General features: G+C 53.5%; 1 protein-coding gene across 1 annotated transcript in view; it reads right to left on the bottom strand.

Moving 5' to 3' along the window:
• The window catches only part of PARD6G (par-6 family cell polarity regulator gamma), a 52,730-nt gene extending 37,468 nt beyond the window's left edge, over positions 1 to 15,262 (bottom strand). Inside the window, exon 1 of the mRNA XM_037036248.1 lies at positions 15,028 to 15,262. Coding sequence (XP_036892143.1) covers positions 15,028 to 15,099 — 72 coding nt within the window. The 5' untranslated portion in view covers positions 15,100 to 15,262. The remainder of the gene's footprint in view (positions 1 to 15,027) is intronic.
• Positions 15,263 to 24,421: the final 9,159 nt, after the last annotated feature.

Raw genomic sequence — 24,421 nt, 5'->3', positions numbered from 1 at the left:
TTGATTAAAGATTCAGTTCAACCCATATTGAAACCCTAGCTTCCTTTTTTGCAGAAATCAGCAACCTGTTCCTAAAGTTTATACAGAAATGCAAGAGGAGCCTCCCCCCCGCCCCAATCCAAAAGATCCTTGAAAAAGAACAGAGAGTTAGAGGACTCACACTTTCCAACTTCAAAACTCACAGTGTGGCACCAGCACGAAAATAGACACACGACTGATAGGCCAGAATTCAGAGTCCGGAGAGGAGCAACCTTGCATTTGCGGTCCATCGGCTTTTGAGAAGAATGCCAGGAAGGCCCCGTGGTGGAAAGAGCAGCCCGTGGACAGATGGTGCCGGCTCCACACCGCACGCACACCGCTGAGGCCGGACTCCTAGCTCACATCACAAGCAAAAATTAGGTCCTATTGGATACAGACGCAAATGTGATACATTTATGAAATTTTAGAAGACACAGAATTACATTCTCATTACTTGGGCTAGGCAATGATTCTTTGGTCTAAAAGCATAAGCAACAACAGAACAAAATAGATACACTGGCCAGCATCAAAGTGAAAAACTATTGTACTTCAAAGGACACCATCAAGAAAGTGAAAAGAAAACCAACAGCATGGGAGAGACTACTGCAAACCATGTGTATAAATAATATGAGACTTGCGTTAAAGATACATAAAGAACACCTAAAATTCAAGGCTTCCAGCCAAGATGGAGGCATAGGCAGACACATTGCACCTCCTCACACAACCGAAATAAGGACAACAAAAATTTAGAAACAAAAAACCAGAACTGACAGAAAATTGAACTGTATGGAAGTCTGACAACCAAGGAGTTAAAGAAGAAACATCCATCCAGACTGGTAGGAGGGGCGGAGTTGGGAGGCCAGGAGGAGGGAGAGGGGTCATGACAAAGTGGAGGCTGGCGGATCCCAGGCGTGCAAGGCGACAGCAAGCGGACCCAGCAAGGCTGCAGATTGTGGAGGGGTGCGGTACACAAGGCGGCTGGAGGACCGGGCAGTCCCACATTCGTGCACAGATAAAACAAGCGAAACTGGGGATGGGATGAACTGCACAACCCAGGGTCCCAGCGCGGGGAAATAAGGCCTCAAAACACCGATTGAAAACACCTGTAGGGGTTGAGGTGCCTGGAGAAACTCCCAGCCTCACAGGAGAGTTCGTTGGAGAGACCCACAGGGTCGTAGAATGTACACAAACCCATGCACACAGGAATCAGCACCAAAAGGGCCCAATTTGCTTGGGGGAAGCAGCGGAAGTGACTAAAATCCAGCAGAGAGCAGAGCAAGAGGCATTGTTCCCTCTCAGACCCCTGCCCCACAGACAGCATGACAATCCAGTGACTGGGTTGCCGCGCCCTGGTGAACACCTAAGGCTCCACCCCTTACTACATAACAGGCACAACAAGACAAAAGAATGGCCCAGCCCTGGCTGGTGTAGCTCAGTGGATTGAGCGTGGGCCTGCAAACCACACGATCACGGTTCGATTCCCAGTCAAGTGCACATGCCTGGGTTGCAGGCCAGTTCCCGGTTCCCGGCAGGGGACGCACAAGAGGCAACCATACACTGATATTTCTCTCCCTCTCTTTCCCTTCCCCTCTAAAGATAAATAAGTAAAATCTTTTTAAAAATGGCCCAAATGAAAGAACAAATCAAAGTTCCCGAAAAAATACTAAGCAACAAAAAGATAGCCAACCTATCAGATGCACAGTTTAAAACACTTGTAATCAGGATGCTCACAGAACTGGTTGAATTTGGTCACAAATTAAATTAAAAAATGAAGGCTACACTAAGTGAAATAAAGGAAAATGTACAGGAAACCAATAGTGATGGAAAGTAAACTGGGACTCAAATCAATGGAGTGGACCAGAAGGAAGAAAGAAGCAACCAAACAGAAAAGAATGAAGAAACAAGAATTCAAAAAAATGAGGAGAGGCTTAGGAACCTCCAGGACATCTTTAAACATTCCAACATCCGAATTATAGGGGTACCAGAAGGGGGAAAGAAACAGCCACGAGTGGAAAACTTATTTGAACAAATAATAAAGGAGAACTTCCCCAGTCTGGTAAAGGAAATAGACTTCCAGGAAGTCCAGGAAGCTCAGAGAGTCCCAAAGAAGTTGGACCCAAGAAATAACATACATAAGGCACATCATAATTACACTAGCCAAGAGTAAAATGAAGGAGAGAATCCTAGGAGCAGCAAGAGATAAGGGGACAGTCACCTACAAAGGAGTGCCCATCAGACTGTCAGTTGATTTCTCAAAAGAGACCTTGCAGGCAAGAAGGGGCTGGAAAGAAGTATTCCAAGTCATGAAAGGCAAGGAGCTATCTCCAAGATGACTCTATCCAGCAAAACTTTCATTTAGAATGGGAGAGAAGTGCCTCTCAGATAAGGTCAAGTTCAAGGAGTTCATCATCACCAAGCCCTTATGATATGAAATGTTAAAGGGACTTATATAAGAAAAAGAAGATGAAAAAACATGTACAATAAAATGACAGCAAACTCACAATCATTAACAACCACATCTAAAACAAAAACAAAAATAAAAGCAAACTAAGCAAACAACTAGAACAGGAACAGAATCACAGAAATGGAGATCACATGGAGGGTTATCAGCAGAGTGGGGGGAGGGCAATGGGAGGAAAAGGTACAGAGAATAAGTAGCATAGACGGTAGGCAGAAAATAGACAGGGGGAGGGCAAGAACAGTAGGGGAAATGGAGAAGCCAAAGAACTTACATGTGTGACACATGGACATGAACTAAAGGTGGGGAATGTGGGTGGGAGGGGGTGGGCAGGGTGGAGTGAAGGTGGGAAAATGGGACAACTGTAATTGCATAGTCAATAAAATATATTTAAAAAAATAAAAAAGAACACCTAAAATTCAACAATAAAAAGGCAACCCCATTAAAAATGGACAAAAAACTTAAATATTTTTCCAAAGAAGATGCACAAATGGCCCATAAACATGAAAAGACCTCAGCATCATTCCTCTTCAGAAAGACGCAAACCCACCCACGACGAGGTGCAACTCCACCCCGGGGTGACTTGGACCACAGAGGCGGGGACAGACGGCGATGCTCGGGGAGGGTGGCGGAGGGACCTGAACCCTCGACTGTGGGAAGAAAGACAAAGTGGTCAAAGCTGCTTTGGAAATCAGTCTGGAATCTGAAGAGTGTTGGCCACAGAGCCACCACAGGGCCCGGAAACCCCACTCCTGAGGGACAAACACAGATGTCCACACCAACTGCACGTGAATGTCCACGCTGCGTCCTTCACAACACAGCCAAGAGTGGGAACAAGCCAGATGCCCCCACGGACGAAGGAGGAGAGAACGTGGTCTATCCTTACGGCTGTTATACATCCACGAGATGGAGGAAGTGCCAGCACACACCACCACAGGGAGGAACCTCGACAACACCCGCCACATGAGAGACGCCAGACCCTGAAGCCCAAGGTCACGCGATTCCATCTGCATGGAACACGCACACCAGCAGTTGCCGGGGCCTGGCCTTCGGGGGGACTGAGAATGACGGCCAACGGGAGGCAGTGACGTAAGTGCTCTGAAGTGAGTTAGTGGTCACGGTCACGCAACGCTGTGGATGTGTGAAAAACTACTGAACTCACACTGTAAAGTTGTGACTTCTATTTCCTGTGAATTACAGCTCTGAGAGCGATTGTTTAACTATTTCACCTACAGAATAATTTTTAAAAGACAGTTGAAAGGTGATTAAAAACCACATTCGCAAACACAGAAACCAGGGGCCACACTGCGTATGTGTAAATGAAGGTACTGCTTCTGCCCCAGACAGACGGGGCCCAACGGACGGGCTCCAACTATGGGCTGTCATCAGTATAGAAGGTGAAGACCTAAGAACTTGGGGAAGGCTCCCCATGACAGCCTGGCCTTGCAGCGGAGAGCAGGGGGTGACACTGGGTCCCAGCTGGCAGGGCCGGCTTTTCCGGTTCCCACTGGCCGACAGAGTTGAACTGGGGAGGAGGATCGAGGCCCAGCACCGGAGCAGGACGGAACCGCCCGTCACCCACACGCCCCGCTCCACCCTGACCATACACGGCAGAAGGCCCTCGGCCTCTCTTCTCCGACTTGGAGACTGGAGCTTCCTGTGAAGGGCATTTCGGGAGTCACAAAGCTCTGGCAACATAAATCTGTTTTCATCACTTAATGTCATGTGACCCCAAGGGGAATCCATTACCATGATTATTATTTTTTGCATGTTAAGGACATTAAGAATGCACAACTTTCTTCTTCTTGATACGTAATGTCTCCACACTCACCCATAAGTTGAAGCAAGTGCACTGTGGGGAGAAGCCAAAGTAACTCCATGGCAAAGGCATGTTTGCTGGGCACCTCAAGGCTGACTGCTGTCTGCGTGCTCACCACAGCGCTGGCAGGCTCCCCACTGGCAAGTGCCCTTCCGACCCCCACACTGACTGGTCCTGTCGGGGTGGCAGCTCGGACTCAAGGTGCTCTGAACTTGAGTAAGGTGAAGTCACCGAGCCCTGGGTTTGGAAGGTGCCTACGAGACACACTGGGTGTTGTCATACTCACCAGGCGAGGCTGCAGGAGCCAGGCACTAAGGAAGAGTGTTTACGAGTTAAATCAGCTCCGTAATTGGGTCACTCTGAGACACCTCCCAGACCCCAGGCAGCCACAGATGTTTAACCACCGCACGCACAAGCCCGTGAGAGCAGGTCTGGCTGGGGCAGCCCCGCACCCTCTGCGTGCAGCAGGCAGTCAAATCTTCATTGCACTCATGAAGATTTGCACTCATTACACTCATTGCACTCATTACACTGCTGTTAACCATTTTCAATAAAACTCTACAGGGTTCCACTGAGTTAGCATGACTGACAGTCACAAGGCCTGCACCTGCCTCACCTGTGACCCTGAAGCAGGGGCCACGTGTCAGCAGGAGGTGTTTCCACAGGTGCCACAGAGAAGGCACATGGGGACATGTGAGAGCGGACTCTCAAGAGGGGCCTCTCAGAGTGTCAAACCCATGTTCTCTGCAGGGAGCCAATAGGGCGCTTGCTGTGACTTTATTTCAGACTTCAAAGCTCAACACTGGATGCCAGTTTGAAAGACACAAAGTCTCACCTGCTCTCGACTAAACCCTAAGGCCACCCGAAGGCACTGGGCACTTCCTTGAGAAAAGTCAGGGTGGCCATCATCCTCCTGCACTGCTCCCTCCAAGAGAGTGGCCCCATGTACCCCAAACCACCAGGACCCTCATAGAAGCATCATTTAAAGTGACATGTGTCTCTTTACTTGAACTCCCTCCTCCAAACTGCCAACAGGGACTTACTGAACAGACACTGCCCTGCACTCGGCTTTTTATCAGTAAAAAACAGTGACCCGATTTCGTCCCCCACAGGCCTGGGCAGTCACAAGCACTCAAAACGTGTTCCCGAAAGGAGGGACGAGAGTGAGGTATGGGCCCTGCTTTCAACCACCCTCAGACTTCGTCTCTGGGCCCACACTGCCCTACACACCGGCGAGCGCAGTGAGCAAAGCGGAGCAAGGCCTGTCCTAGTGGAACTGGCCTCCTAGTGGGGAAGAGGGACGGTTCAGGAGCCGCGAACACAGCTAAGCAGTGCAGTGTGAGGAACGCAGGAGGAGGGAATGGGAGATGGGAGGGGCCCTCCAGCCCACCTTCCCGTAGGGACAACATGCGGGCTCAGGTCGACATGCGGGCTCAGGTCGCCCAGTGGTCCTGACACTGGGCCTGCTCCGGCCTCTCGGGGCTCCCATTAGGCACGTGAGGGCGGGGCTGTAGGGATTCGCTCACACAGCAGGTTGGGGCTGAGACCCCTCCGGCCCAATACTATCATGGCCCTGATCTGCAGGGACCAAGGGCCCTGGACCCCCAGCCCTCTGGTTCCGATCCTCCCACTCCCTCCCAACATCGCTGCCTGCCCCAGGCCTGGCCAAGGAGCCTGGGATGCCTTGGTCATTCCCCAGTGTCAGAGGTCATGTTCACCTGGGACACAGGTTCCTGTGGGCAGCAGGGGCTAGGATGCCCTCCACACGAGGACGGCCCTGATACCTGTCCTGCAGTGCACACCTGAACCGAGCACACGGTGAGGCTGGTGTGTGGTGACCCAAGCCCCTAGCAGATGAGCTGACGGGCTGGTCTTGCCTACTGAGGCCCCGCCCATAGCAAGGCCCCACCCTCGGCAGCAGCTCCCAGGTGGGCCTGACTGTCAGGTGTGAGCAGCAGCAGGTCATCAGAAATTGAGGATGGTGGAGAACGTTCATCAAAGCATTTACATCAGTGAAAAACGGAAGCTGTAAAAGCTCACCGAACGAAGCACGTCCCAGGGATGAGATGTGAAGAAGCTGCCAGGGTGCTGCTGTTTCGGGTACTGACCCTGGAAGCCTTACCGTATGGAAGCTGAATCCGAGGTGCGCCCCAGTGAGGTCAAAAATCACAGAACAGGCAGCAGGGCCCGCGGAGGGGTGGGCGTTCTCGGGGGCGGGCGTTCTCACAGCTGGAGCCCTGCACACCTAGCCCTGCACACCGGGGCCGCAAGCCCGGGTCTCTGGGCCAGACCCCCAGGTTCTGAGATGCCAGCCCTGCTCGGGAAGGCGCAGCAGCAGCAGCAGCGCACCTGGGCTGGCAGAGGCACACGGTCTGCATCCTGACCGCACACTGGTCTGAAACGCAGTGTCGGAAACATCCGGTAAGCATCTTGCTAGTGTCCCTTACAGGCTGGTTCATTCAACAAAATGGCCTGAACGCAGACAGGGGCCAGGTCCTGAGCCTCTGACGGGACTGACGGTTTGTCTGACAGCCCAATGGCGAACAACGGTGCAGTTATACACGATGCAAACGCAGAGACTTCGGCCCAGGCTGGGTTAGAAGGGCAGAGGGAGGGTAGGGGCGGCTGCGCCCACGGTGCTGCCCAGGGCGGCAGCCCAGGAACAGCAGGTGCAGCATGGGCGGCCAGACCCGCAGGCCCACGGCACGCACCTCTGGGTTCGGCAAGGATGGTTCTGCAGCTGGCATCTCTGATGCACCCTGTGCACCGGGGTGGGTCCTAGGGTCACGAACAGCACGGCACTCAGAGGAAGAGCACCCTCCATCACACTGGCAGGGGGTGTCCGCGCCCCTCTCTGAGCCAATCCCTGCAGGGGAGCAGGGCCCCCATGACCCTCACAGCCTCCCACCTCGGGAAGGGTCAGGGCTTCTGTTGTCAGCAGGGGCTGGACCCAACCAGAAGAGACCTACGCAGAGTGCAGGGGTAGGATCCACATGGGCATCTTGGGACCGTTTGGGGACAGGGCCAAGGGACCAGGTAGAAAACTGAAACCCCTGTTTGGGGAATGGTCGCAAAACAGCAGCACCTGCCAGAGTCTGCTGGAGCATCGGCTCTGCCGCGGCACTGCTTCCTGGCCTGGCCCGTTGGGGCAGGTCAGAGTAGGGCCACAGGCCTGTGAGTCAGTGGGTGGGGCCGAGCGAGAGCCCACCGCAATCCAGGGCGATGACGGGGCCCGCGGTCGGCACGGCAGACTTGCCCCGACAAGTCTACATCCTGGCGGAGGCCACCCAGCTCCTGCTGGGGACCGAGGACCCACTGCACCCACGGTCCCCTCAGTGGGCCTGCGTCTCGCCTGCACCCAGGGACCCAGCACCGCACCGCAAGCGCAGCAGGGCTGTGGGAGGGCAGAGAGGTTCAGGGCCCCAGCCTGTGGCCTCTGCCCGGCAGGGAGTTCCAGTTTAGGGGAGGTGTGGCCGGCACCAAGCACTGTGTGCTCACTCTTTCATCCTGACAGCAACCCAGTGTCCCTGCTCAAGGACAGCAGCCTGGGGCCCCCCAGGACTCCGAACCTGCCTGGTCTCAAGGCTCCTGAACAAAGTCACCCAGGCTGTCACAGGAGGGGAGGGGGACAACCCTGCAGAGCCCACGGCAGTGGAGAACTCCCCAGGGAAGGGCAGGGTGGCACAGGGGTGCCCCATATGGGCAGGAAACGCCCAGTAGGAAAGGACAGCTGCCTCTGTAGGCAAGGAGGGGAGCCAGGGTGCAGGTGTGGCGAGACCTGGGTGCTGGGAGATGAGCTGCAGAGGGGGCGGCTCGTGGGTCCCACGCGTCCCTGGGACATTCACACACCAGAAACCCACTCCGCCAAGGGGTCTGGACCCCGATCTGCACAGGGAAGCAGAGTCACATCCCAGCATGAGCTTGAGACGGAGGAAGCAGGCTGAGAAGGGGTACGGGCTGACCAGGGCTGCCTGGTCTCAAACCGTGGGGCAGAGCCTCTCCGAGCAAGGCCTGGATGGGAACAGCAGTGTAGACTCCTGGCTCGTTGCTGGCTGCGCAACTTGTGGCCATTTCAACCTGAGTGAATCTCCTCCTTTGCAAAACAGGGGGAAAGCGCATTCTAGCAGGGTTGGTATCAGAATGAAATTCAAGTGCACGTGCCAAGAGAGACCCCGCACAGGGCAGCGGCTCAGCAACAGCTTTCCAGGGCCTTCCACGGAGCCCCCTCCTCTGGGCTGAGCACGGGGGCAGGGGGTGCACGGGGGCAGGGGGCGCACGCCTCTGGGGAACCTTGTGCACCACGCACACCACCACTCTCCTGCACACGTGCTTTCCAACAGCAGACCAGCCTCCTGACCAGTCTCCTGGTCAGCAGACCAGCACGCCCCCTGCCCTGTGAGGCGCCTCCTCAGTGCTGACCAGGGAGATGGCTTCCTTAGGCCTGTCCCTTCCCTTTCGGGCAGGCTGTTATCTCTCAAGGCTGTGCTCACACGTGGAAACTCGGCCCAGCAGGTGTGCCCACCCCCCTGTGAAATTCAAGGGGCCTCAGCTAAGTGACATGTCCAGGTGACACAGTAAGGCTAGGGCCCTGAGAAGTCACTAATGACACTCCAGCGACAGCTGCAAAGAGCCTATGTAACAGGACAGGAGGAAGTGAGATAGGCAACCAGGGACCCCTACAGCCACCCCCCTCACACACACAGGCCGTGCTCTTGGGGGTCCACAGGCAACCAGGGTCCAGGACACCTGGGGAGGGAGGTGCTGGGACACAAGCTATGACTTCAGATCATGTCAGAGCAGGTGGGTGGTGTCTATTTCCCAGGACATGGAATCCAGGAGTAGGGGAACTGGATGGGACCAGGTGTGACGGCTGAGCGTTTAGGACCTGGTTCTGCCGCTTCAGGCCAGGACCGTGGTTGGCTGGGTGAGCGGACCACCAGGTCAAGCTCCCAGGGCCTCCACTCTGCAGCGAGAAGGAACCCAGGACTGAGTGACCCCTGAAACACACCTGAGATGGAACTGCAGGGCAGCCCCCAGCCCATCCACTCTCAAGGGCTGGTGCTCAGCTGGGCTGCAGCCAGAGTCTGCGACCCCCCGAGCCAAGAAGAGGCACCACTGACAAGCAAGGTGCCATGACATCCCTGGAACATGCTCCCAGCCCAGGACAGGGGCAGAGAGGCCAGGTCACGCCAAGCTCAAGGGGAGCGGTGGAGTGGGGCTTCCTCAGCACGCCACTCTCACAAGCGGGTCCCCTGACACCCGGGGTGTCTGTCTGCTGTCTGCGCAGCACACAGAGCTCCTGCATCCCCTTCGGGGCACCAGGAGCATTTCTGGGGAAGTCTGATTCCCACCTACCTATGCCTGCCCTGCAGGGCGGCTGATGGGCCGGAGGCCACTGCCCCTGCAACCGCCTCCCCTGCACGTCCCAGGCAGGGGAGTTTGGCCATAACAACACCCGTTATTATTTCAGACCAGTGAGGGAAGTGAGGTCAGGACTTGTGGGTGGGGAGCCAGCGGCTGAGGCCCCCAGGCCGTGGAAAACAGGATACCTGCATCACTTCAGTGCCCTGCTCCCAGCACAGCTGTCCAAAGGGCTCTCAGTCCCACAGCCCCAACCCAGGGGCTGCAGGGCCTGTGCACCCACAGCAGCTCCTGTCCCCGAGCGGGGCCACTGGGCCACACACCAGTGCTCACGTCACATCTCAGAAGCCAAGGCACAGGGAGCTCCGCTGGGTGGTGTGACTGAAGCGGACCCGGCACCCGACAGGCGCTCTGAGGTCACGTGGAAAGGTAACGCTCCTGCTCGCTAAGCAGGGGGCTTCGGGAGGGCAGAGAAATCCAGTCACAGAGCCCTCGCCCTCCTCCGGCACACGGGTGAGCTGCACGTGTTGCTCCACAGGTCTCCACAGCCCGCAGCCCACCCCCGGGAGGCTGCTGGGTCGCCCTCCTGTGTGGCAAACTATTCTCCCACCCTAACGGAAGAGCCTGTGGCCTGAGCTGCCCTGTGACCTGCGAGGAGCCCCCAGGCCCACCTGTGCTCCCCAACGCCCAGCCCGCCAGGGCAGCTGGCAGCAGTGGGAGAGGACAACAGGGCACCTGGAAGGACGGGAGAGCCACAAGTCAAACACAGGCCTAAACAAAGGACTTGGAGAGCCCTCCACACATCTGGTGGGGCCCTAACACTCCGTGAGGCAGGGGACACCTCCCAGCTCCGCCTCCCATGTGTGTGGACGGCCCCATAAGCTGGAGTTGGAGGCCTCGGGAGCCTATGGCAGCCAGGGCCAGGGTCCGCATCCACACACCTGATTTGGAAGCAGCCACCCGAGTGGTGGGCGAGACTCCTCGGGACCGCCCATCCTGTGAAGCTGGGGCTCTGGCAGCCAGGTGGCTGCTGAGACTGCAGGGGACCCACGAGGAGCTCACACACAGCCTCCAGAGGAGCGCGCGGCTCAAACTGCAGGGGCTGCTGGGACCGTAACACAGACCGATACACGGAGGAACCCCCGGCACCCTTGAGAAATCCGTCTGCTCCCTTGCGCAGCAGGGGCAGACCTTAGGGACAAAGCAGTGCGTGTGGACACTGCATCCTTGGTGACAGAGCCCCTGCCGGGGGTTACGTGAGTGCAGGCTGGCGAGGCAAGCACGAAAGAGCCTTCCCACGCACTGCTGGGAAGTTCCACACCTCACCCTGAACAGTGGTCACTGGGTGTGCACACATGAAGCCTAATCACGCTGCTCGCCTGAGATCAGTGAGCTTTGCTGTCACGCCCACTGGACACCCCACCGAGCTCCGCCCCCACCACCCCACGGAGAAGGCGGGCCCACAGCAGCTTCCAGAGCCTGAGCTTCTGTGGACGACAGGAGGAAACGACTGGGTTGCTGGACGCTCGGCTGTGGACTGGGTGGGGACAAAGGAAGAATTTAATGGCCGGGCCACACGGGAGGAGCCGGGTGCTTCCAACTCTCTAAGTGGCAAAGGCGCTTCTTCTTCCCCCTCCAAGTAAAATGCTGCACAGACGCCCCAAGTATAGACGGGATGCTGGGTTGGCGATGCGGACGGGGCCACCAGCTTGGTGGAAGCAAAGCCTTGGGGTGACTGAGGGATGGACAGCGGGTGCAAGACATGGCTGCAGTGCTAACACTTGGAAGCAAATCACACAGTTCCAACACCGACTGGCTGGGTGACTTTCGTGCCCAGCACAAGCCCCACACCTGGCACACGGTGGTTGGGGGTGAATAAACGAGTGGATGGTGGGACCAGACTTCAGGGACAGCTACAGAGCAGAGGATTTCCCTGGAGGCCGCAGAGCAGGAAACAGGTGCAGAGAAGCAGGAAAAGCAGAAGTTGTTCCCCTAAAAGCACCCTCCTGGGATCCAGATCCACACAGCCGAGGGGCCATCTCCTGGCACACGGCACAAGCCGGGAACACTCGCGAGGATAGGCACCAGGACTCAGGGCTGCCTGAGGGAGGGGTCAAGACAGGACAGCAGTGGGGATAGTGAGTGGACTCTGACCTGGGGCAGCTCCATGACTCTCCCGGAACTCCGTGTGGTTAGGATGGGGGTACACACAGACCCATCCCACCAGGTAGCAATGGGGACTAGTGAGCTATTCTTTGCAATCACAGTGCATTCTGAACAGCATCTGGCACATAAACATGCATCTATTTGGGGTGGGTGGTTAATAAATTTGAAGAAATACTTGTGCATGCAGCCTATACCAAGGGCAATGTCCAGCCTGGGCCATCAGGGGCGGCCACAGCTCCAGGTTCACAGAAGAGCAGAAATCGGGCCAGGAAGTGGGGAGCCTGTAACCATGACAACAGCCAGCGGAACAAGTGAGCCCCAGGACCCCTCCAGCACCCCAGCTGTGGGGCCCCCGCTGCAGTCGCTCCAACCTCCTTCCTTGCTGGCCTCTCGAAGTCCGGGAGGGCCCATCATCACGGGAAACACCGGGGGGCCTCCCCTGGGTGCTGATTCACAAATGAGAAATTCTGACACCTGGACACGCTGCATCTTCTGACCCTTGACACTGCTCCTTTCCTGAGGTCAGGGAGCAGCTATCTGAGATGCTAGGGGTGCTAGGAAGGGGCCTGAACCCCAGCTGGCTGGTGGCCCCCAGGAAGGTTCACAAGGCTTCCTGCCACACAGGCTTGTCATCGACACCCACAGAGCCCACAGACTGACATCCCCACTGGTCCCCCAGGACAGTTTCCTCTAGGTACCGTGTCACAGACCAAGTCACCCAACCTGTTGGAACAGGGCATGCACAGATATAAAACCAGAGCCTTAAAAGGGTGTAGCTGACACACAGGTGAGTCAAACCCTGTCAGGCAGTTCCCAACGGGCCTCAGAAGGCAAGGGTCCAGCGCCCGTAAGGAGCCTGGCCGGGAGCCAGCGCAGCAGACGGAAGGGCGCGTCCCTGCGGGCGGGCGGGCAGAGACAAGATGTGGGGACCAGGGGACACACGGACTCACAGCACTGTCACACCAGAACCATGGCGTGGTTGACTTGAGACGGGATATTGGTCAAATTAGAGTTTACAAATAAGATGGAATATTGTGTAATCATTTTTATAACGTGTTTTCTAAATATACTTATGACAGGAGAAAACACTCCCCATGCACGGAGAAGTGCAGTGGACCGGGCACCATGCCCGTGACGCCCGATCCCGCTCCTGTGAAGTGAAGCCACAGCACGTACTCAGCACAGAAGGGCCAGCAGCACGGGCGCAGCCCGGGCAGTGGCTCCCCTTTGGATGCCAGAATTACCCCCTCCTCTGCCTATTTGTTTAGAGTCTGAAAGGCCTTTAAGTAATGCTTTGTTTAAGCATTACTTAAACAAAGTAGCAGAGAACTGTGTCAAAACCTTCCGACATGTTATTCTGCTCCACATGCCCTCGTCCCTGCTGAGAGCCAGCATATGAGAAAGGGCCCCAGGATGAGGGCCCACAGAAAAGGGGCCAAAGGACAGGGGGCGCCCACCAGGTGCAGGCAGGGGATGGCCTCTCAGGAAGGTCGTCCCGACTGGAAAGGCTCAGAGACAGCATTTCCAGAGGGGCAGGGAACGTGGACAAGACCAGCAAGGGGCTGGCGAGGGCGTGGCATGCACCTGAGACGCACCTGGAAGGGTGTCTGCTCCCGGTGGACCCCCAGGAGCTGCCAGCTCCCTGGGACTGGGCACAGGGAATGGGGCAGGTGCGACCCAGAACAGCATTAATGTTAGTGTCGGCGACCACTGTGGAGGGGCCGCAGGAGGAGCCTGGAGACAGTACTGCTGGTGGCAGGAATGTGCACAGGACGGAAGTGGCTACGGCCACACATGCCAGCGCGTCTGCTGAGGTCCTGGATGGGTGGGACACTGTCTAGAATGTGTCACCTGTGAGGAGTCTGTGTATTTGACCCTGAAGCTGCCTGGGAATCTAGGATGATCTCAAAATAAAAGTTTAAAACACGAAACACCGCATTGCTCAGCTATTGTAGTGGACAACAAGCTAAAAAGGCCGCATTCCCTCTGGGCTAAACAAATCAACAGTTATTCGGAACTCGCACCCATGCCTGTGGGTTCCCCCACCCGCCGACACGACTTAGGGGGCATATTTGATTGGGGGGGCGGGGCACCGCCCGGCTAAAGAGCAGATGGGTTGGAGGGAGGGCCACAGAATCAGCATTGGGGGGACAAGACTGATCTTACTGAAAACTAGGGGTTCATAAAAAGTCTGTATGAGTGAAGATGAGAATAAAATCCTGCAACTCACTGCAGCTTCGAAACTCCCACAACCCCCTTCGTCCGCGGATGCCCTGGAAATCCTACACCAGAGGACCCCCTTCTCCAGTAGGGGCAGCCAGGTACCGAGCCGCGCACTCGGTTCCCTAGACACCCGGCCAGGGTGCACCGGACCCAACAGTGCGCACAGGTGGGGGTCGGAGCCCACCCCCCAGGCTGCTCCCCTCCCCCACGCCGGCTGGACCGCAGGGAGGGCACGCAAAGAGAAAGGCGAAGAGGGCCGGCTACCAGGCAGGATTCAGCGAAAGGCCCAAGGGGCCCCTTCTCCAGCACCCCGAACAGCTGCAGCTCTGCCTCTGCCTGCGGGGTTCCCCACCTAGACCCTCGCAGACAAAAGCGTCTAGGGCAAAGGAGCCGCCTCTGCAAAGTACCGAAGCGCCAGATCCTATCAGCTAGGAACCCAAGCGCGCACTGCTGCCCACAAGTTCGGGCACGCTCGGGCCGGGCGCAGGCAAAGGGAGCAGCCGCAGAGGGAGCAGCCGCGGAGGGCGCGCCCGGGGAGGCTGGGCCGGGGGCGCGCCGGGAGACTGGGGTCGGGTCCGGGGGTCCAGGCCCGCTTCCCTTTTCCCTTCGCGGGTTATGAGGTTCCTCCGCAGCTAAGGAGGCGGCACGGTCAGGGCCTTCCCCCCGCCGGGCCCCCGAAGCTCCCAAACCCTCCGGCGTGCTGGGAGCCTACCGCTCGTGGAACAAAAGAGCCGCTCCCGCGGAGGGTCCCGAGCCCGCGCGGCCCGGGCCACGGCTCAGCCCTCGGAGAGCCGGAGCTCCCGCTGGATGCCTGGGGCTGCGGGCTTTGTGTGTGCGCAGGGGCGGGAAGGGCGGCTGGACCCTGCACAGCGCAGACGGCGTCCGCGCGCCAAAGCAATCGCTTGCGCAGGCCCCCACACCTCCCTGCGCCCGCCGAGAACCCATTCATTCGCCGGGGTAGCAGACCGCCGGCGGAGCTCACCTTGCTCTTGACTTCCACCGCGCTGCAGCTGTAGAAGCGCAGGGTCTGAGACTTGTGGAAACTCCGGTTCATGGTTCCGGCCCCACTCAGCCCTGTCTTCGCCCTCGCCCCGCTCTAGGGGCTGCAGACAAACGCTGGGGGCGGCGCCCCCCGCCGCGGCCTCGGCCCCGGCCCGCGCTCCCCGGCCGCGGGGTTGCTAGCACTGCGGCGGCCGGAGCTGGGCTGGCCGCGCGCCTCTGGGACTTCAGCGGCCGCGCGCGGGAGGGGCGGAGGACGCCAGCGCGCCACCCCGAGCACAGGTCGTAAATCCCCGCCCCTAACTCCGCCCCGCGCGCCCAAGGACCCTCCCCCCATCCCCAGCCTTGAAACCAAGAACCAGCCCCAGGATCCTCCCCCAATCCCCGCCCCGCACTCCGAGGGCCCGCCCCATGAAGGCCCGCCCCCAATCTCCCGGACCTATTAAACCCTCTCCCAGTACCCACAACACCCTCCTCCTCCAAGCCCCTCTCCGCGGCCCAAGGGCCGGCCCCCAGAACACGGGGGTCTCGTCCTCCGAGGGCTGTCCGGGAGGCTGCGGATGACCCAAGGTGCGCGTTTCTGCCGCCGCCATCCCGAGCCCGAGGCTTGAAGCCAAGCCCCGCCGCTGGGTGCCTCACTCCCACCTCTGCTCCCGCTCTTTCTCCCTGGAGCTCGCCTCCACTTTCACCGCCGTGACCGGGAAGGGGGCTGCTTTGGGATGATTTTTGCCTCGTCTTGCCCGTCATGGAACCACACCTATCTGTACTAGCTGCCAGGTGGGGGGTGGTCAGGGCAAAGGTTCTGCAGGCGGCACACTCCTGCCGCACACCCGGCGCAGCCAGACGAGAGGGAAAGACTTCTTTTTGCCAAGGCTCATGGAAAAGCACGCGCCGACAGAAAGGGCATCGATTGTTACGACCCAGACAAAATCCTCACAAAATATACTGCAAATAATTATAATGTATAAGTTATATAATTATGCATTTATTATATATAAACTTATTGTAAAAGACATGTAGAGAATGTGAAGAAATGAAAGGGAAAAGGTGACAGTCACCAATAGTCACACTACTCAGCAATTTTATTAACCTTTTGGTATATTCTGATGTCTGTTTGTCTTCTGCATATACTTATGTATTTCACAACATTGTGAGGATGCAATCTGGCAGCCTCGTGTTATATAAAGAACATTTCATTTTGTGCTCTTGGAAAATATGGTTTTCAAAAGCTGCACATATGAATACAGCCACAATTTTGGATTCAATTCCATTATTGAATATTTCAGATGTTTCCAATGTTTAGCTTTTATACAGTGCTGTTTCTTGAATTCACTTATTTCTAATTATTTCATTAAAATCAACTCCTAAACATTGAATTACTAGGCCACAGAGAACACGTATCTCTAAACCCTTTAATACAGATTGCCAAATTATGTTACCTAATATTTGATCTTCATTTAACTTTCACTAAATGAACAGATTTCCCTAAATCTGCTCTGTGCAGAATCCAATCACAGAGGCCCAGAATTACAGTCCCTGTGCAAGAGGGAAACCCCAGGCTGGCCAAGGAACCAGACATGCAGGCAGAGTTCTAAAACAAGGCATCTGGCCAGGTAGCTCAGTTGGCTGGAGCGTTGTCCCAACAGCAAAGTGGGAGGTTCCATCCCCGGTCAGGGCTCACAGGAGAAGCAACCAAGGATCCATTGATGTCTCCCCTGCTCTCTCTCCCCAACACCTTCCTCTCTCTGCAAAACCAATAAATATTAAACGTCTAATAAACATTTAGGGCTGCTCATGCTTCTGGTCTACAGCTACGTGACACCGGCTCACAGGGAACATGAGAACGTGAGAGTGAGGGCAGGGTCCAGAGCAGCCTGGACACAGGCCTGAGTTGCACAGGCTTTGCAGGAGCCCCAGGAGCCTCTGGGGATGAGGGCGGAGCCACGTGGACTCTTTGGGTTCCCAACATTAATGACGGGTTTTGACCAACTCTAGCAACCCGTACTATGTATAACATAGTGATGAAGGCCACGTTTATCCAAAATTACCTACGAACATACCTCGGAGGTATTGCAGATGCGGTTCCAGACCACCACAATAAGGCGAGTCTCACAGTAAATCAGGTATTGCAATAAAGCGAGTCACGGGAGATGTTCGTTTGCAGAGGGTCTGCCTCGACGTTGACGAAGACGCAGTATCTGCAAAGCACCGTGAAACGGGAATGTCTTCAACAGCTGAAGCACTTTATCTGGTGTCATTGGGCCTCAAGCTGCCCTTCGTATTCTGATTAGCATCTCTCCCATACTGGACACGTCATCTAGTCTGACATAGGCTTCGACAGGCAGACAAATGTACACAGCACGTCCCCAGGGAAATCTGGTCCAAAGATCCTTCACGGACTTAGCAAGAAAGGTATTGTCTGTACAGAGAACTTTTTTGTTTCCCTCCCTTAGGGCATTGGGTTTCTTTTTTCTTTTTCTTTTTTATTGTTGTTCTGCTATAGTTGTCCCATGTATAGTGAACTTTTTATAAATTAATTTTGCTGATAATCTTTGAGTATGCATAAAAATAATGCTTTATTTATAATGAGGAATAGGACAGTCACATAATTTCAAAGTAGCTGTCCACACAGGTATTCATCACAAAGCAAAATAGCGGAATTTCACAGTGCAAAGCCTGACAGACACCATTTAACCAAGCGATGGACATGAGCGCCAGTCATGGGCCAAGTCACAACTGTGCACAGCCTGACTGGATGCAGCAAACAGGTTGCTAACATTTGGAAACACTGGTGGGAGAGCATAACATTACCCAATGTAGCCAGCAGCTTAATTTCTTAAATAAATGAACATTAAGTTTTAAATTAAACGCTAACTAATCCGGTCCTGTCTTCCTGGAGGTCCCTCCTGCACTTCGCTGTCCTCACAGGCAGACCTGGTGGCCTAGGTGCACAGACCAGGCAGGAGGGACAGTCTCGATCTTAAGGCTCGTGTGTTCATCTCCCTAGTACAGGTGTGCAGCCAAACAGCTGAGGTCAAGGTGGACTTCATATGACAGAGCACAGAGACCTGGGGTTGTCCTCAAGAATACACTGCATCTTCCTGTCTAGGAAGATAGTAATCTTTTCTATTTTTTTTTGTAGTCGCTTTAGAAACCAGTGGGAGAATGCGGCACAGATGCCCACTAATCTGTCCTTGTGCGGGTCCGCAAGTCGGCATCTCCAAACTGCTCAGGAAGTGGCAAAGACCTGCTCTCTGTTTCTGGTGCATGGACCGTAAAACATGTCATTATATTGAGGCCACTTCTTACACAATGACTTAATCCACCTCCTCCCTTCTGTCTTCGGTGGCAAAAGAGGCAGCAAGCACCTGGCGCAGGTTCTCAGATATGATAGGATAGGATTAAATGGTTCACATTCAGAACGTCTTAAGTGTTGAGAAACTGCATTGGGTATTTAAATATTACTAAGTCCCTCAGATATTATGGGTAAATAGTTTGATCCTGGAAACAAGTAGGTTTCAATTGGACAATATTGTGCTACTATAAACATATATTTAAGGACTTATTTCCAAGTGGGACTCAAAATGATAAACACTTTAAATATGGTATTCTCCCCAGATAATCTAACTTTATTATTGAATACATTTCATATTGAAATTACCAAGTTTGTCATTTTCATTTTTAAAATACTGAGTTGATACTATGTTTAACATTTCTGTAGCACTACATCTATTTTTAGTATCTCAACTTTTACCTTTAGTTGTCAAACCCATTAACACAGAATGTTATATAGAAGACAAAAAAATTGGAAGAAATAGCTGGAATATGGCTAGAAAATTGTATGGTACTGGAAAATTGTTGATCTATGTTTATTCTGCTACCTTCTAAATTAGTAACACACTGGACAGAGATGTTCAGAACCACCACGGGGAAATCCAACAAGTCAGCAGTGACATAGTGACCAGAAAACAGCACCAAGAACCCCTGTAGTGTCAACCTGCAGTTCTGGTCAGAGTCTACCGGCTTTCCAGCAACTTACTGAAGAGCACCCACATAGAACCAAGCAGGCAGTGGGCCTTTGTTAGCACCCTTGTCATGTGACTAGAGGGGAGAGCAGTCACAGGCGGGGGGGCTGGACTTGTGGTTTGCCCACAGCATTGGCTACCGTGCCCCCTTTTTCCTGTGAGTTGTCTTATTGGTCTACACATTCACCCTAGTTATTTGAAAGCACTTATGGCCCTGGCTGGTGTGGCTCAGTGGACTGAGTACCAGCCTGCGAACCAAAGGGTCCCAGTTTGATTCCCACTCAGGGCACACAACTGGGTTGCAGGCCAGGTCCCCAGTAGGGGGTGCATGAGAGGCAACCACACAATGATGTTTCTCTTCCTCTCTCCCTTCCTTCCCCTCTCTCTAAAAATAAATAAACATTTTTAAGCACTTATAAAATCTAGACAAAGTTAGTTTTTGAAATAACCAAAAATTACCTCCCCTGCAAAATGCATAATTTCTCTGAAACGAGTTCTCATACATTCCCCATGGTTTTCAGAAGCCATTTCCACAGGATGACAGTAAACTGGACAAAGCTCCTCTGCTGTTTAGGACCAAAGACACTTTCCACTTTCCTTGTGAGGAGAAAACCTGATCACTCACTGAATCTGTTTGAAAGCTCCTTCATTGTCAGAGAAAACCGTCTTAAGAAACTTAACTACTGAACCCATTAAAGCCTTATTATTATTCACTGCTAGTAATTATTCAATTTTCTCCTTTACTTTTATGTAAATTACTTAACATTGTATTAAAATCCCCATATTGTGGGTTTAAACGGCAAGAAACTAATTTCTGAAAAAAGATAATCATTCCTGGCTACTAATTCTGAATTTGTATTGAAAAGTATAAGCACACAATCTTAGTTTATGCATAGAAAACCTGTCTATACGGTTGCTGAATTTTGGTTTATAATTTTTAAAAAATTTTTGCATACAGTACAAAAGCTTTATTTACTGTTGAACGTCCTGTCCAGGGGCCACATTGTCCACCTAGACATCCAGGACCCAGATGCCAACTCAACGCAGCCTCAGCCCCTTGCTCTGACTCCAGGAAAGCAAGCATGTTGCCTTCGCGCACAGGGCCTTTCACGTTGCGGACGACGGAGTGGTTCGTGTTGTCCATCAGCTCCACAGGCACCTGCGTGCACTGCCCCTGCAGGCCAGTCCTGCCCAGCACCTTGGTGACCCTGGCTAACTTGATAAGTTACACTACTTGTGTCCATGACAGTGGCAGTGGTTTGGCGGATTGTAACTTAAATATTAACAATATTTTAAATTTTTATTGAAAAAGCTTCCCTTCTGAAAAGGACTTTATGTACTTTGTTTAAAAATAAACAATCATATTGCTCATGATTTCATGAGAGGATAAAGTGGTTTGGGAAGCACCTTCTTTCTTTCTTAAGATTTTATTTTATTTTTATTTTCCAGAGAGAGAGGGAGGGAGACAGAGAGAAAGAGAAGAATCAATGTACAAAAGAAACAGTGATCCATTGCCTCTCTCACACACCCCCAACTGGAGACCTGACCTGCAGCCCAGGCACCTGCCCTGACCAGGAATCCAAGCAGAGAACTTCCAGTTTGCAGGCTGGTGCTCAGCCCACTGAGCCACACTAGCCACTGTGGGAAGCACCTTCTTTTAAAGGCTGTAAAAAACGAACCTTAACTACTATTTGGCAATATTATATATTTTTTCTTCTCAAAGTGTGTAAATAGATCATTTGTGTGATTTGCTTGAATGACTAGTATTAGTAGTATTTGTTTTCAAAGTGACAATATGGTGGATTTATGGTGGACAACATGGTGGATAATATGGACCTCTATCAGATACAACAGATCTTGATTTTAAGCTGTCTCACCAGGCGGCCCTCCTGGAGAGAAGACCGGAGACTGTCATATGGTTTAGGTGTCTCCACGTGCCATTATCACAGGCCTTGGAGGTTGGTGGTGCAGGTAAATTCAGCTGTGCATTGTGGGAAATCTGATGATGTGATCTAGACTTAAACTTCTGTTGACATCACATCTTCACTCTATGGCTCATGAATCCTGGAACGCCTGAGGTTAGAGTCTGAAAGCACTGCCGGCTGCTGCTGCAAGGAGTGTGTTCCGGCGGCACGGTCACCAGAAGTAAGGGCTTTCCCTATGTCACATCTTCACTGGGAAATGATTTTTAAACTTGTAGTCACTTTTAAAGACTAAGTAATTCAAATTACCGAAAATTAGAAAACTTCTCAAGCTGAAATTTAATCGCTGCAGAACAGAAACCCTAAATTCTGGAAGCATCGGTTGGCAGCTGTGCTATGAAGTGAAGCTTCAGATGTAAGAAATGCCCCTTTAGGTAAGTACTCTGACCACCCACAAGATGAGAACTGGTCTGAAAACACTAAAATTATAACAAAATAAAATTCAACTCAAGTTTTTAAGACTAAAAATAAGTTTTCTGGAAGTAACTCCTACATGGACTTTTTATTCCTTAGTCAATAAAAAGCTCAGCATGGCCCTGGCTGGTGTAGCTCAGTGGATTGAGCGCGGACCTGCAAACCAGAGGATCGCAGTTCAATTTCCAGTCAGGGCACATGCCTGGGTTGCAGGCCAGTTCCCAGCAGGGGACGCACAAGAGGCAACCATACATTGATATTTCTCTCCCTCTCTCCTTCCCTTCCCCTCTAAAGATAAATAAAATCTTAAGATTGTCACCTTGTTCACCAGAAAAGTTTCAAGTCCCACCCCCCAGTGGGGGTGCATGCAGTAGGNCCAGAGGATCGCAGTTCAATTTCCAGTCAGGGCACATGCCTGGGTTGCAGGCCAGTTCCCAGCAGGGGACGCACAAGAGGCAACCATACATTGATATTTCTCTCCCTCTCTCCTTCCCTTCCCCTCTAAAGATAAATAAAATCTTAAAAAAAAAAAAGCTCAGCATGGCTCAGTTGGTCAGATTGTCACCTTGTTCACCAGAAAAGTTTCAAGTCCCACCCCCCAGTGGGGGTGCATGCAGTAGGCAACCAATGGATGTCTTCATGCGCTCTCCCCCTATCCCGCTTCCATCCTCTAAAATCAGTGAAAATTATCCTTGGTGAGGATTTAAAGAAAAAAAACTCAGCTATCAGTAGCAGGGGGGAAATACCCCTCAAGCACCTGAGAAGCAAAACCGTGCGTCTTCTACTGTTGTGCGAACCCGAACCTGAACCCAACCAAAGGGTCCCTCTCACTCCTCACTGCACCCCGCAATGCATTCACATGACGCCTGGCACCTGGCACCGTGGGCGGTTCTTGTCCACGTTGATACTGGAAGGGGAGTCTTGGGTCAGATGTCCCTTCGTACCGTGGCACTGAAGAGCTGCGTAGGAGTCTAGATAGCAGGGTCTCAGACACAGCAGTGCATCATCTACTGACATGTCACCTTAGGGAGGAAGCTGACCTTTGAGTAGGGTACCAACTTGCCCCTGCTCACCTGGATGTTTCCAGTCTGGGTGCTGAAAGTCCCGAAAAATCCAAGTCCTGAGCAAACTGGCGCAGTCAGCCACTTGACCTCTGAATCCATTTCTTCATCTGTACAGTGCAGACAAAATAACACCTGCGTCACAGAACCGCTGAGGTTTAGGTGGGTAACCTGAGCAGAGGCACGATCTTCTGAATGAAGCCAGACCTCCCCACTGTTGGCCCAGTTCTCTCCACCTTACTTCCCCCAGACCAGGGTCAAACTGGGCCTCTGGGTCTGCATGTGTGAAATGGAACACAGCCACCCACTTTGTGGTGAAACACATGCCGCCCTTGCAACAGTGCAGAGAACACAGCCAGCCCTGAGTGCGACGTTCCTACTATTGAAGTATTTGGTTTATTTCCTAGCAATGGTTGATGTTTATTCTTTACTAGGAAGGCCTGCCTAAAATCTATGGTAAAACAGTTAAAGTTTTGGGGCTGATTTGTTTCCTTTTCTTGGGCAGGGTCAAGTTGCTCTGCTCAGTGGAGTGCAGGTCCATCGTGGGATGACAGGGACAACTGGAAGAGTACGGTGGGCACCCCTCCCAGGTCACATCGGGACCTTGTGGGAGCAAGGCCACACTGACCTCAAAGGACACCCACCCACTGGGGACCCGGCCAGGTGCTGTCCCTGAAAGGGAGTCTCAAGAGTGTCCACTACAGCACAGTACATGTCAAGGCCCTCAGTTGGAGCTTCACAAAAAGCAAGCACATGGACCCCAAGTCTGGTGCCCAGTGCCACAGGCAGACAGCAGGTCTTAGATCAGCAGTAGCCTTTTCCTGGTAATGGCGAGGCCCAGCAATTCCCAGGGGCAGCACCCTGAAGCACCTCTGAGCCCAAAATACTGACATCAGGCTGCGGCTGGAGCCCAGCATGGTGCCACAGCAGCTGGGCAGAGCCTGCGTTGCCACATCAGTGGCTGGCAGATGGATGCTCATCTTCTGGAGGCTTTTTCACTGACTGGCTGCTTTGGCCGCACTCAGGGATGGAGGTGGAGGATAAGGAAGAGTGCCCTGGCGGAGCTTCCCCGGCCCAGGACCCTGGCCCAGTCCGTCAGCACTGGCACGATCAGCTCCAGGCTCAGGCCACCGCATCCTGGCTGACTCCAGTGCCCAGGCTGCGAGCAAGCATGCCCAGCACCTGCTGGTCCCCGTGCCATCCTCATCTGTTGCCCAGGTTTGCACCGTGGCCCATGCAACAAAGCAACTGCGGGCATGCACCCTGCAGCTTTGCAGGAGTCACGCTGTTTTTGTCTGGGCCAGCTCACTTATTCACTGATAATGAGGGAACTGATGTGGCTTTTATTTATTAAAAACATCGTTAAATGCCACTTAATTCAGAGAAGCTAAAATAGTTTGCTATATTTTAACTGAAGACTTCAAGTATACACTTTAAAAACTTACGCTACATACATATTTTACACCATTTTTTGTAACCATCAAAAAAAGTCTCCCTCCCTTCTTAATCTCTGGTCATCTTTGAAGGCAGTTTTAACAACCCCACCACCACCTATTACCCTGTAGCGCAGTTTTCCATTTTTAAATGATAAGTACAGGGCGGGCAAAAGCAGGTTCACAGTTGTGACAGTCTCGAGTTGGCGAAGCTGTTGCGACCACCTCCCCCTGCCTGCCTGCCCTGTCCAGCCACACGGGGGTCTGCGTCTGCCCTGCCCTGCCCTGCCCTGCACACTCGTCTCCTCACGTCTGCAGGAACTCCCACGGGCGCTTTCAGAAGCTCAGCTTACACCACATGTTGCCTAACTTTGGGGACCTGAAAAATGGCTCAGTAACCAACGGCTAGCCTAACAAGAGACTCAGCACCCTAAGCTGGACCACAGCTGACGGACAGTTTCA

This window comes from Sturnira hondurensis, unplaced genomic scaffold (genome assembly GCF_014824575.4).
Source record: "Sturnira hondurensis isolate 20B ecotype Veracruz unplaced genomic scaffold, ASM1482457v3 Scaffold0001872, whole genome shotgun sequence".
Taxonomy (NCBI): Eukaryota; Metazoa; Chordata; class Mammalia; order Chiroptera; family Phyllostomidae; genus Sturnira; species Sturnira hondurensis.
The sequence above is the reverse complement of the archived record's forward strand: the minus strand, read 5'-3'. Positions and strand labels throughout refer to the sequence as shown.